The 14,661-nt window shown below is 48.5% G+C and overlaps 3 protein-coding genes across 9 annotated transcripts in view; 2 read left to right on the plus strand and 1 right to left on the minus strand.

The window, feature by feature from the left end:
- LYSMD1 (LysM domain containing 1) overlaps nucleotides 1–11,900 on the minus strand; it is a 20,262-nt gene extending 8,362 nt beyond the window's left edge. Inside the window, exons 1-4 of one of the 4 annotated variants that reach the window (XR_003306817.2) lie at nucleotides 11,605–11,900; nucleotides 11,000–11,252; nucleotides 7,330–7,694; nucleotides 6,431–6,636 (exon numbers count right to left, since the gene is read on the minus strand). Coding sequence is in view for 3 of the 4 variants with exons in the window: in XM_026447782.2 (XP_026303567.1) it covers nucleotides 6,498–6,636; nucleotides 7,330–7,694; nucleotides 11,000–11,252; nucleotides 11,605–11,699 (852 nt within the window). In the remaining variant the exon portion in view is untranslated. Of the gene's footprint in view, nucleotides 1–5,363; nucleotides 6,637–7,329; nucleotides 7,695–10,999; nucleotides 11,253–11,604 lie in introns of those variants that run through there. The other 3 variants (XM_026447783.2, XM_026447782.2, XM_026447784.2) reach the window with 3 other exon arrangements.
- Nucleotides 1,929–5,369, plus strand: TNFAIP8L2 (TNF alpha induced protein 8 like 2). Of its 3 annotated transcripts, none has more exons than XM_026447785.2 (2): nucleotides 1,929–2,041; nucleotides 4,284–5,369. In XM_026447785.2, the coding sequence occupies exon 2, from the start codon at nucleotides 4,316–4,318 to the stop codon at nucleotides 4,868–4,870; it is 555 nt and encodes a 184-aa protein (XP_026303570.1). In that variant the 5' UTR covers nucleotides 1,929–2,041; nucleotides 4,284–4,315; the 3' UTR covers nucleotides 4,871–5,369. The 3 variants fall into 3 exon arrangements, with proteins under 3 accessions (XP_026303570.1, XP_026303572.1, XP_026303571.1); XM_026447787.2 differs by having other exon boundaries at nucleotides 1,938–2,041; nucleotides 4,311–5,369; XM_026447786.2 differs by having other exon boundaries at nucleotides 1,960–2,041; nucleotides 4,261–5,369.
- The window catches only part of SCNM1 (sodium channel modifier 1), a 5,440-nt gene continuing 2,104 nt past the window's right edge, over nucleotides 11,326–14,661 (plus strand). Inside the window, exons 1-6 of one of the 2 annotated variants that reach the window (XM_023213669.3) lie at nucleotides 11,326–12,117; nucleotides 12,385–12,455; nucleotides 12,854–12,942; nucleotides 13,043–13,140; nucleotides 13,248–13,336; nucleotides 14,376–14,570. In XM_023213669.3, the coding sequence (XP_023069437.1) occupies nucleotides 11,908–12,117; nucleotides 12,385–12,455; nucleotides 12,854–12,942; nucleotides 13,043–13,140; nucleotides 13,248–13,336; nucleotides 14,376–14,570 (752 nt within the window). In that variant the 5' untranslated portion in view covers nucleotides 11,326–11,907. Of the gene's footprint in view, nucleotides 12,167–12,384; nucleotides 12,456–12,853; nucleotides 12,943–13,042; nucleotides 13,141–13,247; nucleotides 13,337–14,375; nucleotides 14,571–14,661 lie in introns of both variants that reach the window. The other variant, XM_023213670.3, reaches the window with a different exon arrangement.

Genomic DNA, 14,661 nt, shown 5'->3' on the forward strand with positions numbered 1-14,661 from the left:
TTTTTTTTTTTTTTTTTTTTTTTTGGAGACAGAGTCTCACTCTATCACCAGGCTGGAGTGCAGCGGCGCTATCTCGGCTCACTACAACCTCTGTCTCCCTGGTTCAAGTGAATCTCCTGCCTCAGCTTCCCGAGTAGCTGGGATTACAGGCACCCGCCACCACGCTCAGCTAATTTTTGTATTTTTAGTAGAGACAGGGTTTCACCGTGTTAGCCAGGATGGTCTTGATCTCCTGACCTCAGGTGATCCACCCACCTTGGCTTCTCAAAGTGTTGGGATTACAGGTGTGAGCCACCGCGCCCAGCTGAGACAGGGTTTCACCACGTTGGCCAGGCTGATCTCAAACTCCTGACCTCAGGTGATCCACTCGCCTTGGCTTCCCGAAGTGTTGGGATTACAGGCGTGAGCCACCACGCCCGGCCTGGAGCAACTTTTTGAAAGCTTGCTGTGATCTGATCTTTTTCCTTCTTCACTCATCTCTCAAACAACCTACATTCCAGACATATATCACCACTTCCTGAGAATGTCCTGTGTTATGTTTTTTTCCTGTATGTGCTTACGCCGTCCCCACCATCTGGGACTTCTTCCCCATCTCTGGCTATTAAGTAGTTGAATCTATCTTTCCAAGTCCTATCATAATTAAGCTTTCAAAATTATTTAAATCCCCATTAAAGTTAATGGCATTGTTTGACTAGTATTACTGTTATTTACGCTTAATGTTATCTCCCTGGCCAGATTCCCTGTAAGATTCCTGATGGCAAGTGTTTTTGTCTCATTCAACAACTGTGACTTCCAGCATGGGTGCAGTGGCTCACACCTGTAATCCCAACACTTTGGGAGGCCAAGGTGGGAGGATTGCTAGAGCCTAGAGGTTCAGCCTGGGCAACAGAGTGAGACCCTCCTCTCTACAAAAAAAAAAAGGAAGGCCTGGTGGTGTGCACCTCTGGTCCCAGCTACTAGGGAGGCTGAAGTAGGAAGATCTCTTGAGCTCAGGAGGTCAAGGCTGCAGTCAGCTGTGATGATGCCACTGCACTCCAGCCTGGGCAACAGAGCAAGACCCTATCTCAAAAACAAAACGACAAACAAACAAACAAAACTCAATTGTGACTGCTCCTCATTTTGTATCCCTTTAGCAGCTACAAAGCTCACCCCACGGCGTGCAGTGGCTCACACCTGTAATCTCAGCACTCTGGGAGGCCAAAGTGGATCACCTGAGGTCAGGAGTTTGAGACCATCCTGGCCAACATGGTGAAACCCTGTCTCTACTAAAAATACAAAACAAGCCGGGCATGGTGGCACATGCCTGTAATCTCAGCTACTTGGGAGGTTGAGGCAGGAGAATCACTTGAACCTGGGAAGCAGAGGTCGCAGTGAGCCCAAGATCACGCCTTTGCACTCCACCCTGGGCTACAAGAGCAAAACTCCGTCTCAAAAAAAAAAAAAAAAAAGCAACTCAGTAGGCTTGTTCCTCTAGGCTAGTGATTCAGTGCTGTGCTGGCACCTGCTGGTCACCTGTGGTGCAGCAGCCCTGGTCCAGCACCTTCCTCCCTTCAGTATTAAGGGTTGTGACGGTCTGTGCCCTTACCTAGCAATCACTGGAATAATATATTAAATACTCGCCCCACAGCACCACCTTTCAATCTGCAGAACTTTTCCCACTAGTTTCCTACCCCAGAAATTTGGACTTTACATCCCTCCCAGTACTGCAGAAATATAAGGACAGGATCTCCAGGAACTGGGCAGCAAGAAAAGAAAGAAGCAATTTGAGAGTGGAGGATGCAAATCCCTTTTCCCCCTTCAAAGAATCAAGGCTGTTTCCAACTGAATTCCACTCTTTTTGACCTTTGTCTTATTTCTAGGTTGCTCTTGGGCCAGAGGCCTTCTTGGAGACAGTAGTGATGAACCGGAGGTTGAGCAGAGAGTAAGTAGGCGGGGCTCAAGGGGTGGGGCCAAGCCAAAGGGCTCTCACACTAAGTGAAGCTTCTCCATTCTGTAAGCTTTCCCGGAACATCCAAGGCAAGACTGGCACCCAGCACAGCAGGTGAGGGACCGGCAGTGACAGAATGGTAGACTTTAGGGGTAATGGTGGCAGAGGAGTCTCCAGCTCTTTCAGTCTTAGCTTTTCATATTGTGAAACTCTTGCTCGTACAATTCTTGGGCCCTTTGTAGAGCTTAACTTAGTTTTTCTGGTGGCAAGGCAGCCTCTGAAAGACCTGGTTTTGGAAGCAGTGGGGGCAGGGCTGAGGGATGCAGGTGGATCCATATCTGTATGGATGTGTGTGAAATGCAAGAAAGTCTTAGGAGACAAGGAGATAGACGGATAAGGGCCAGAGGGAGAGTATGGCCAGGCCAGAGAGGATTATAGGGAGGACCCAGACAAGAGAAAAAGGGAGACCGAAATAGGGAGAAAGGGAGAGGACACCGGAACAAATGTGAGACAGCAATGGGGGCAATGGAGAGCTGGGTAACAGGAAGGCCAAGGAGGAAGGAAGGCTCACATGGAGCAATCTCCTCTTCCGGCTGGGGAACATGGTCCAGAAAGCCCCAAGGCAAGCTGGGAGCAAAGCAAGGTTCAGGTTTCCACTGGAAGGATTCAGCTGGGGAAGAAACCCCCTCAGTCCCCACCTCCCCTGCCTCTTCAGACTCCCATTTTGGTTTGGGGGAGAGGGCGAGGCTGCTCCTCACTGCGGTCACAGCCACATCCTGCAGAGCAGGGGAGGGGGAAGTAAGAAGCAAAACAACCAGAGGAACCAAAGGCGAAGACCATGGGGAGAGAACCCTGGACACATGGAGCTGATATGCCGCCAAGAAGGTCGTTGAGTTCAGTGTAGCAGAAGGCTCAGACCTTCAGGACTGCCTGCCCTTCTTGAGGTGCTGATTTCTTGTGCTTCCTCAGTTGGCTTTAACCATACTGGGAGCATTCCAGGGAAGGAGGTTTCTCTGGATTATTTGCTTTGAAGCCCATCTTTACCATTTACTAGTGACTTTGGCCAAATTGCTAAATTTCTCTTAGCTTCAGTTTTCTCACTGCAAAATGGGAATACCCACCTTAACCTTATACATGATTGGGAAGACTAAGATGACTGACATAAAGCACTTGGCACATAGTAGGTTCTCAGTAAATGTTAGTTATTACTCCTATTAGGATTCCTGGGATGCTCATGCTTCTTACTTTAAAGGAAGTAGTGAAATAGCTGCCATTGGCTTTGGGGGCCAAAAAATGAGTTGTGTTTGATCTTGGGTAAATTTTTTTTTTTTTTTTTTCCTGAGACGGAGTCTCGCTCTGTCACCCAGGCTGAAGTGCAGTGGCCGATCTCAGCTCACTGCAAGCTCCGCCCCCCGGGTTTACGCCATTCTCCTGCCTCAGCCTCCCAAGTAGCTGGGACTACAGGCGCCTGCCACCTTGCCCGGCTAGTTTTTTGTATTTTTTAGTAGAGACGGGGTTTCACCGTATTAGCCAGGATGGTCTCGATCTCCTGACCTCGTGATCCGCCCGTCTCGGCCTCCCAAAGTGCTGAGATTACAGGCTTGAGCCACCGCGCCCGGCCTGGGTAAATTATTTAATGTAAGTATCATTTGCTCAGCTGTAAAACAAGGATGGTAATACCTGTACCACACAGACATATGGCACAGAGTCAGTGTCCAAAAATGGTAGCTGTAAGAATTCTGTCAGGCTGGGCGTGGTGGCTCACACCTATATTCCCAGCACTTGGGGAGGTCGAGGTGGGTGGATCACGAGGTCAGGAGATCAAGATCAGCCTGGCCAACACGGTGAAACCCCATCTCTACTAAAAAATACAAAAATTAGCCGGGCATGATGGTAGGTGCCTGTAATCCCAACTACTTGGGAGGCTGAGGCAGGAGAATAGCTTGAACCCAGGAGGTGGAGGTTGCAGTGAACAGAGATTGCACCCCTGCACTCCAGCCTGGGTGACAAAGTAAGACTCCGTCTCAAAAAAAAGAATTATCTGTCAGGTAAGCCCTGTCTTCACTGCAGCAGCAACAGCCTACTTCCCTTTGAGATGTAACTTGTGCTAGGCTAGCCTCCCATGTGCCCACATTCCTCCAGCCGGAGCTATCACCACTCCCATGGGCTGTTTTGGAGTCAAGATTTGCTATAGCACTAAGTGGAAAAAGCAGGAGAAAGGCATAGAGGACTGAGGGGCCCCAGGGGGCGGGGAGGATGACAAAAAAAGATGATGATGACATGGAAACTAAAGAAGCAACAGAAAGGGGAAAAGTCATTTCTCTCTTTCTAAGGAAGCCTGTGGCCTTTCTTCTAGTGACTGACCACATACCCCACTCTCCAGGACCCATGGAGTCCTTCAGCTCAAAGAGTGTGGCACTGCAAGCAGAGAAGAAGCTACTGAGTAAGATGGCGGGTCGGTCTGTGGCTCATCTCTTCATAGATGAGACAAGCAGTGAGGTGCTAGATGAGCTCTACCGTGTGTCCAAGGAGTACACGCACAGCCGGCCCCAGGCCCAGCGCGTGATCAAGGACCTGATCAAAGTGGCTGTCAAAGTGGCTGTACTGCACCGCAATGGCTCCTTTGGCCCCAGTGAGCTGGCCCTGGCTACCCGCTTTCGCCAGAAGCTGCGGCAGGGTGCCATGACGGCACTTAGCTTTGGCGAGGTAGACTTCACCTTCGAGGCTGCTGTTCTGGCTGGCCTGCTGATCGAGTGCCGGGATGTGCTGCTGGAGTTGGTGGAACACCACCTCACGCCCAAGTCACATGGCCGCATCCGCCACGTGTTTGATCACTTCTCTGACCCAGGTCTGCTCACAGCCCTCTATGGGCCTGACTTCACTCAGCACCTTGGCAAGATCTGTGACGGGCTCAGGAAGCTGCTAGATGAAGGGAAGCTCTGAGAGCCCTGAGTCTAGCACATTCCACTTTGACAAAATGGCTGACTGAGAAAACACAGATAATGAGCTTCCTAACCCTGCTCAGCTGCCACTAACGCTTTTCAATCTTCAGGCTTCATTCCTTCCCAAGAGTGCTTTTGACTCTGAGACCAGCCCATCCCCAAACAGCTGGTGGAGAAGGAGCAATGCTGAGGGGTAAGGCCTCTCTCCCACTCCAGCCCCAGGACAGGAAACAGAACTGCCTGAAAAAGGTGAAGTGAAACTTGGATCTCTATTTCTCCCATAAGGGACTTCTGAAACAGGGAAGCCCCCTCCCATGTGAACCAAGGAAAGGAGGCACAGCCCAGAGAACCCCTTTGGGGACACTAAAGACAGAAGAGGGGAAGGTGACCCTTAGAAACAGAGCTTGGACAGATGCCAGAGGCTCTGTTCCAGCGTGCAGGAGGAAGGGGCTAGGGCAGGGGAGATTCTCACAGGGGAAATAAAACTACTAGAATATGCACAGGGCTCAATGTTTAATCTGTCCAGCTTCGTATACCTTATAGTCATCACAGAAGAAAGGAGGTATATAAACACCACTTCTCTCACCTTTCATCATTTCCAAACAGGAGATTGAGGGAGATTTCCATTATTATTGAGGTTCCCTTACCTACTGCTGTTTGAGAAACAAACAAAACTGTACCACAGATCAGTGCTACAAATTGCAAATAAATACGCAGTGAGGAGGAAGGCATAGAGAGAGAGGGTCTGGAGGGGAGGGGGTGTAACAAAGAGACTCTCGCAACTGGCTTCCTCTTCAAACCCCAAGGAAAGCCTCCTTCCATCTGTTCCCCTCGCCACAGGCTGAGCAGAACAGGTCAGAAGGGTGAACAGGTAGAACGGAGGGTTCAGGTCCCTACAGTGCTGCTTTCTCTCAGGGTCAAGAATTGTGAAAAAGTTACAGGGAATTGGTTAGTCAAGACTGAGCCCATTCAACAGGAATGGGGTACCAAAAAAAAAAACAATACGCAGTTCAAATCTGTCCCTTTAAGATTGGAGAAGAGGCCAGCAGTCATCCATTCTCTGTGGTGGGCTAGGTCACCGATTGCCTCTTCCTCAATCACATGTCTGGCCAACAAGGTGGGGAAGGTGGAGAACCAGCACTCACTGGCTCGCTGTTCCCGGGTTCTCTTCACCCCAGAGCTATAGAAATCCCATTTTTTAGCTAAGAGTGGGAAGGAATAAAATATAGCAAATAAATATTACTTCAATATTAGCACCAAATAAATTATGTCACATAGGTGGAGATGAGGAAGAAGCTGAGGGGGAGTCTCTGCTTCCCTGTTCTAAGGCCAGGGAATGGTAAAAAGGATAGGAAAGGCAACAGGGATATAAAAAGAGCCTTTTGAGTCTAAAGGACTCAACTCTAGATTCAGCCCAAGAACTGGGAAAGGTCCAGTTCCCATTCCCTAATCTTGCCAATAAAACTGCCCCAGGCCAAGGAATTTTTGGCGGACGAGGAGGCTGGGGAAAATGGCTGGAGTGGAGGGAGGCAGGCTAGTAAGCCATGTTCTTGAGCCTCACCTCAGGCTCCTCTCCCCCTGAAGTTTCTCCTTCAACATCTTGCTTCTCTCAGTCAGTTCTAGGGACATCAGAGTTTGAAGATTTCATCCTCCTGGTCCCGTAGTGTCCGGGTCCGAGAGGTACGGGTCAGCGGCACGGGACCTAGGACTGCTCGTTGCTGCATCCGAGGGGAGCTCAGGTGGAGACCTGCATCCTCCCCAGGTACCCTGCAAGTGAGGAAAGCGGGGAAAGAGTGACAGATCAAGGGAAGAACCTCACAATGGGCTAAGTGAGAGGTACATGGAAAGCTGTCTTCTAATACATAAGCTGGTTGCTTCAAGACAGTCTCAATACCTTCTAGATAACTCCTAACCCTAATGCTCCTTCATGGATGACCAGAGCAGTAAAAATAGTTAACTGTCGGCTGGGTGCGGTGGCTCACGCCTGTAATCCCAGCACTTTGGGAGGCTGAGGCGGGCAGATCACGAGGTCAGGAGATGGAGACCATCCTGGCTAACACAATGAAACCCTGTCTCTACTAAAAATACAAAAAATCAGCCAGGCGTGGTGGCAGGCGCCTGTAGTCCCAGCTACTCGGGAGGCTGAGGCAGGAGAATGGCGTGAACCCGGGAGGCGGAGCTTGCGCCACTGCACTTTAGCCTGGGCAACACAGCGAGACCCCGTCTCAAAAAAAAAAAAGTCAACTGTCTGACTCCAATAAGAACACAGAACCCAGTTTCCCACTGCCTCTACCTGTGTCAGCAGGCATCGTCTCTGCTCATTGCTTTGGGGCCACATGGGGGAAGGTATCACCTTGCCTCTGTTGGCACTGTGCTTACTTACTTGTGTTTGTGGTTAGGTAAGATAGGAAGAATGGAGGAGTCTAGGGAGGAACTTATAAGGAACCATTCAACACTCACCCACTTTCCCCTTTTTTCAGCTTCTGGGCAGCAGCCTTCTTGGACAGGCTGATCTGTGAATCAAGCTTCTTAAGGAAATCGGAGGCAGAGAGGTCATGGATGGGTGTGGGGGTTTCCTGGACAGGTGTGGGGAAGACTTCACCATTGGCACGTCCTGCTCCTGTCTCTTGTTTCTTCCTCTCAGTTGAGTGTGGCCAAACTTCATCGTTACTTGGGTGTACTTCTTCCTCCCCATCTTTCTCTTCCTCAGAATCCAAACCATTGAACAGGTCTCTGGGCTCTGTCAGGATGGGGATGTAGAGGGTTTTCTTCAGGAAGATGGAGTCATTAGTATAAAGGCGGTTTGCACGTTTAATCTGTTCCATCTTAAAAAAAAAAAAAAAGAGTCAACAAAATTAAGGACAGTAATAATGATCAATCTTACATTGCATCTTGAGCTTTTTAAAGTGACTGCACAGAGTCTTCTTTGATTCCATAACAACCAACCTAAAGTACAAAGGGCTGACATTATTTCTACTTTATAGATGAGTGGTTTTCACACTTTTTGGTCTTAGGGCCCCCTTACATTTTAAAAACTTATTATGCAAGCTGGGCACAATGTCTGATGCCTGTAATTCCAGCTACTCAGGAGGCTGAGGCGGGAGGACAGCTTGAGCCCAGGAATTAGACTCCAGCCTGAGCAATATAGTAAGACCCCATTTCTAAATAAAATAAAATAAAATAAAAATAAATGAATAAATACATAAAAATGAAGAAACTGAGGCTCAGAGAGGTTAAGCTACTTGCCTGAAATTATCTATCAAGTTAATGACACAGCTAGAACGACAATCCTGGGTCTTTTCACTGCTTCTGGGGAAGGTTTTCACACTATACTATTAACAATGTCAGTAATACATACTTATTTTGACCTATCTATTCATCACTGGACCTAGTGACTGGCATCACCATCTATCTGCCTGGCCTTCCAAGGTAGAAATATCAATGTCATCCTTAACTAATACTTGCCTTTCATCACCATACCAAGTGGTCAACAAAACTGCTTCAAAAATCTCTCTCACATCTGGTCTCATCTTCAGGCCTACTGCCAAAGATTTAAAATAGACCCGAAGTATTTCTCATCTGGGGTTATTGCATCAGTTTAACTGGCCTTCCCCGCTCTATTTCTACTCATCCTCCTCTTGGCATCTCTCTTTCTAAAAAAATAAATCTGATTAACCCACTACCCTGCTTACAAACCTCCTATGGGCTCCTCATTGGCTAAAGATAAAAACCAAATTAGCATTCAAGGGCTTTCTCAATCCAGCTCCCAAAGGAAATGTCTAGATTAATCTCCCTTTGCCACCTCTACATTTTGCTATCCTGAACTTTTTATTTTTCTTTGAACATTCCATGATCTTTTTCACACTTTATTCATGCTGTTACTTCTGCCTGAAATGCTCCTGCCCCTCTACTATCCCATTCTCTGCTTGGAAAACTTCTATTCATCAACTACCACTCCTTTTGTGTTACTTTCTTCAGGGCTCCTAATGCATACTGTAAATATTGCTATAATAATACATAACCCTACTATAATATTATTCACCTCTTTAAATATTTGCTTTGCCTAAACCCTATGAGTCCTTTAAGGGCAAGGATTGTGACTTGCCGTCTGTGTATCTCCAGGCAGTTGTTAGCATTCTACAGACCTTGACACATAGCAGGGGCTCATTAATGCTTTATTTAAAAATTATTTATTGGCCGGGCGCGGTGGCTCAAGCCTGTAATCCCAGCACTTTGGGAGGCCGAGACGGGCGGATCACGAGGTCAGGAGATCGAGACCATCCTGGCGAACACGGTGAAACCCCGTCTCTACTAAAAATATAAAAAAACTAGCTGGGCGAGGTGGCGGGCGCCTGTAGTCCCAGCTACTCGGGAGGCTGAGGCAGGAGAATGGCGAGAACCCGGGAGGCGGAGCTTGCAGTGAGCTGAGATCCGGCCACTGCACTCCAGCCTGAGAGACAGGCTCCGGCTCCGTCACAAAAAAAAAAAAAAAATTATTTATTATAATTATCTAATTATAATAATAATTAGATAATGAAATATAGAAACTACAGATATAGTATATTAGTATTTTTTTTCTTCTTTTTTTTTTTTGGAGACAAGGTCTCACTCTGTTGCCCAGCCTGGAATGTAGTGGCACGATCTCAGTTCACTGCAACCTCCGCCTCCCAGGCTCAAGTGATCCTCTGCCTCAGCCTCCCCAGTAGTTGGGATTACAGGCACATGCCATCACGCCCAGCTAATTTTTGTATTTGTGTAGAGATGGGGTTTCACCACATTGCCCAGGCTGGTCCTACACTCCTGAGCTCAAGCAATCCACCCGCCTCAGCCTCCCAAAGTGCCGGGATTACAGCACAGGCATGAGCCACCACGCCTGGCCCACCCCAGCCCCTTTCCAACTAAAATTTAATCTTTCTGATTTCCTATCCTTTTTTTTTTTTTGAGACAGAGTCTCGCTCTGTTGCCCAGGCTGGAGTGCTGGAGTGCAGTGGTGCGATCTCAGCTCATCACAACCTTCACCTCCCAGGTTCAAGCAATTCTTCTGCCTCAGCCTCCTGAGTAGCTGGGATTTCAGGCGAGCACCACCACGCCCGGACAATTTTTGTATTTTTAGTTGAGACAGTGTTTTGCCATGTTAGCCAGACTGGTCTCATACTCATAACCTTAGGTGATCCACTTGCCTCGGCCTCCCAAAATGCTAGGATTACAGGGGTGAGCCACCATGCCTGGCCCTGATTCTTTGCTAATACCTTTACAAATTCACCACATTCTGTCACTTGTAATCATTATTTGTGTACCTGTTCATTTCTCATTAGGCCATAAATTACATGAGGACAGCAACCATATAGTTTAAGTTTCTATCTCCCAGAAAAGTTATCACAGTGCTTTAAGTACAGCAAGCATAAAAATGTTGGCTAAATTCAACATTTGCTTGAGTGAGATGGAACAAGAAAACAGGGGTGGGGGTAGGGGGAGTAACCTCATCAACTTCAATGCTATACATTTTTACATCTATCCAATTTCCCCCATGCATGACCTGAAATACTTGGTGTAGAGTACCTGTTTTGTGCTAGGGAAGCCGCCTTACTAGAAAGAAGGCAGAGCATTGAGGAGGAACTAAGAGCAAGGAGAGGTAGGCACTTTAGGAACTGAGAACTAAAAATAAGCTCTCCATTATTTGCTGTAAACGTTTAATCACTCTCAATGTAAAATTTTCTGTGTGGTTAATAGAGTCAGACAGACCTGTTTGAATCCCAAATCTGACACTCATTATTTGACCTTAGTCAAAATGGTTAACCAATCCAAGTCTCAGTTTCTTCATCTGCCAAAAGGCAACAATAAATGTATACTTGATACGGACGTGAAGGCGAAATGAGCTAACGTATGTGAAGCCCCTAGCACAGTGTCTGGCATGATAAAATAGGAGCTGTTCCTCTCCATTGGAATAGTAGGGCAGGACTTGTCCCAACCAGGCAGTGCAACACTGTGATGGGAAAACAAAGATAAAGACAGAACAGAGTTCAACACATTAGGAACATTTCAGGGGAGGTTACCTAGAAGGGCCACTACATTCTTCTCAGGACTAAATCCCTCCTGACTGTTGTCTGCACCCCAATCCTGGAAAACTCACCGTCACCCCATATTTGAGTGCTAGTCCAGCCAGGGTGTCTCCGGGCTCCAACTGATGCTCCAGGCGTCTTTCCCTCACTGGGGAGCAGGCCGATTGCACCAGGCTTCCATATGAACGAGCCCGGCTCCCGTGAAGCAGTCCTGACCCCCCTGGCGGGGGCTGTCTAGACGGGGAAGCCATCTCTTCACCCTGCCGACAGCTAGGTTGCAACTTGGGGAGGCCCGACCGAGACTGCGAGTGACAGGCCTGAAGTCTGGGAATGGATATTCAGGGGATTCCTTTCCCCTTCTCTCTTCCCCTGTGTCCCCGCCTCCCCAGCACTACGCCACCTGCCCCCTCCCGGTTTCTCCTCCCTCCAAGTCCTTATCCACAAATCTGTCCCTTGAGTATTCAGTCCCTCCCTGATTCGCCCCTAAGCACCCCTCCGACTTTGAACCCCCCCAACTCCTCGCTACATTGATCTCTGACCTTTGAACTCTAGAAATAATCCTTAACACTCTTTCCTCAGTTTGCCCCCAAGTAGCCTGGCCTCAGGGCGCTCCCACATCCCAGCTCTGCCCGGTCCCGGGGTTTGTTTGCTAGAGCCAGGAACAAATCAGGCCCACCCCAGGTGAACTGTCGCCGCAGACGAAGAGCGTGAGGATTGCGAGAATTTGTAGTACACCTTCCACTCAGAGATCCTCAAAGGTCCGCTCCGCATCAGATAGGTCACACCCTCAAATTTCGGCTCCACATCTAGGTTCTTGTCCCTCCAAACGCCTCAGATCCAAGATGCAAGGGCCTGGATCCAGCTGAGCGGCAAGGTCTTTGAGAAAAGACTTCATTTCCCAAAAGGCTTCGCGTGTGCGGAGTCGCACGGCACCATAGGAAATGCAGTTCCCTCCACGCGCCAGAGAGTGGATATCCGGATGGCGCAATGCATGCGTGGAAGTGCATCCCCGGAAGTACGGAGGCCGACAGGAAGAGAAAGAAAAAAAGAAGGCGCTGTCCCGCTCTTGCTACGGTGGCCTGGAGGAGTGGCGAAACCGGAACAAGAGAATTTATCACTTCTGGGACTCACAGTCGTGATGTCTTTCAAGAGGGAAGGAGACGATTGGAGTCAACTCAATGTGCTCAAAGTAAGCGTGAGCGGAGAGGATCTGCAGCCTCTTCAGTCGCTCTCTGAAGGTTGGGAAGGAGCTTTGTTTCATTGCTCTGGCAACAACTCGGGGGTGCAGGAAAGAACCAGGCGACTTAGAGCTGTGTAGTGACTCCTTTTTCGGTCTGTGATCGCTGTTCTCCCCAGGGTCCTTATTCCGTTTGACTCCTCATTTCTGTCATTTCACTTCCCTCCCTGTCTCCTATCCCGCTGATCCCGTCCTGATTTCTTCCCTTACTCCCTGCAGAAAAGAAGAGTCGGGGACCTCCTAGCCAGTTACATCCCAGAGGATGAGGCGCTGATGCTTCGGGATGGACGGTAAGAGCGACGAGTGGCTCAAGCCTGAGGGTTTTGCGGTTAGAGGCTCAACAGACTTTTTTTTTTTTTTTTTTTTTCTTTGAGACGGAGGTCTCGCTGTGTTGCCCAGGCTGTCCTTGAACTCCAGGGCTCAAGTGATCCTGCCTCCTCAGCGTCGCGATTAGCTGGGATTACAGGCACACGCCACCACGCCCGGCTTCAACAAACTTTTGTTATTAATTAGGACAGCAGGAGTATCTAGGATTCTTTGGCGGCCAGTGAGGACTGGAAGAAGTGGAGATTGGGTCACCAGGGAGTTGGGTTTTGCAAAGACTGCTAGGACAGGGTGGGACTTATGGCAGGGACAGGCCCAACCCTCTTCCCCTGGACCAGTTATCCTCTTCTCTACCCCTGCTCAGCTTTGCTTGTGCCATCTGCCCCCATCGACCGGTACTGGACACCCTGGCCATGCTGACTGCCCACCGTGCAGGCAAGAAACATCTGTCCAGTAAGTTCTGGGGAAGATAGGGGATGGGGAATAAAACCTCGAAATCTCTGCACACCAGTCTTGGTGCTATGCTTTTAATTCTGTTTCCCTTTCTCTTCAGGCTTGCAGCTTTTCTATGGCAAGAAGCAGCCGGGAAAGGAAAGGAAGCAGAATTCAAGACATCAGAATGAATTGAGGAGGGAAGAAACCAAAGCTGAGGTAATCAGAGAGTGGAGAGTGTGTTCTAGGCAAGACCCTGCTGCACACACCAGGCTGGAAGGGCAGAGGGCTGAAGGCTCTGACTCTGTCTCCCATCTTCTTACCAGGCTCCTCTGCTAACCCAGACACGACTTATCACCCAGAGTGCTCTGCACAGAGCTCCCCACTATAACAGTTGCTGCCGCCGGAAATACAGGTATGGGAGGGGAAAGCCAGAGGTAGGAAGGCTCAGAAGGAGACAGAGGGCTCTAAAAGTGTTTTCCAGTCTGTATTCTGGAATACAGGCGTTCTGCAGATGTTACTTAGTGTTTCAAGAAAAGGAGAATTTTGGCCGGGCACGGTGGCTCACACTGGTAATCCCAGCACTTTTGCAGGCTTAGGCGGGTGGATCACTTGAGGTCAGGAGTTCAAGACCAGCCTGGCCAACGTGGTGAAACCCCGTCTCTACCAAAAATATAAAAAATTAGGTGGGTGTGTGGTGTGTGCCTATAATCCCAGCCACTCAAGAGGCTGAGGTGGAAAAATTGCTTGAATCTGTGAGGCAGAGGTTACTGTGAGCCAGGATCACACCACTTCACTTCAGCCTAGGTGACAGAGTGAGACTCCATCTCAAAAGAAGAAGAAAAGAAGAATTTTGTGATTTTAAAATAAAGTTTGGAAAATGGCACTTTGTAATTATACTTGAAGAGTAACAGTTTTAAAAGCTATACAAAGTCTTTTTTTAAATTTTTTTAATTTTTATTTTTTTGAGACAGAGTCTCACTCTGTCGCCCAGGCTGGAGTGCAGTGGCCGGATCTCGGCTCACTGCAAGCTCCACCTCCCGGGTTTACGCCATTCTCCTGCCTCAGCCTCCCGAGTAGCTGGGACTGCAGGTGCCCGCCACCTCGCCCGGCTAGTTTTTTGTATTTTTTTTTTAGTAGAGACAGGGTTTCACCGTGTTAGCCAGGATGGTCTCGATCTCCTGACCTCGTGATCCGCCCATCTCGGCCTCCCAAAGTGCTGGGATTATAGGCTTGAGCCACCGTGCCCGGCCACAAAGTCTTAAGAATTTAAAAAAACTTGTAAAATTTAAAGCTAGCCTTTCCCAAATTCATGATTCTAAAATCCTTTGTATGCAGAACTTGTCAATATCTTGAAAAATATAGTTTAAGAAACATTGTTTTAAGAGGTTGGGAGTCATAGGAGAGTTGGCCCTTTCCCTTACTGCTTTTACAAACTATTCTTCTCTACCTAGACCAGAAGCCCCTGGTCCCTCTGTCTCCCTTTCCCCTGTGCCACCCTCAGAGGTCGAACTCCAAAGTGAGAAGATCAGTAGGGAACCTGAACCTGGGGCTGGTCCACAGGCCGAGGAGTCAGCAACTGTCTCAGCTCCTGCACCCATGAGCCCCACAAGAAGACGAGCCTTGGACCATTATCTCACCCTTCGAAGGTGAGTGTGCCTAATCAGTTTCCTCAGATTTTCTTTTCTCTCTGACCCTTCTTGTTTCAAAGCTTTTTTTTTTTTTTTTTTTTTTTTTTTT

This window comes from Piliocolobus tephrosceles, chromosome 1 (assembly GCF_002776525.5).
Source record: "Piliocolobus tephrosceles isolate RC106 chromosome 1, ASM277652v3, whole genome shotgun sequence".
NCBI lineage: Eukaryota > Metazoa > Chordata > Mammalia > Primates > Cercopithecidae > Piliocolobus > Piliocolobus tephrosceles.

Coding starts and splice junctions, on each gene's coding strand:
- TNFAIP8L2 (XM_026447785.2), top strand. CDS start 4,316: ATGGAGTCCTTCAGCTCAAAGAGTGTGGCACTGCAAGCAGAGAAGAAG.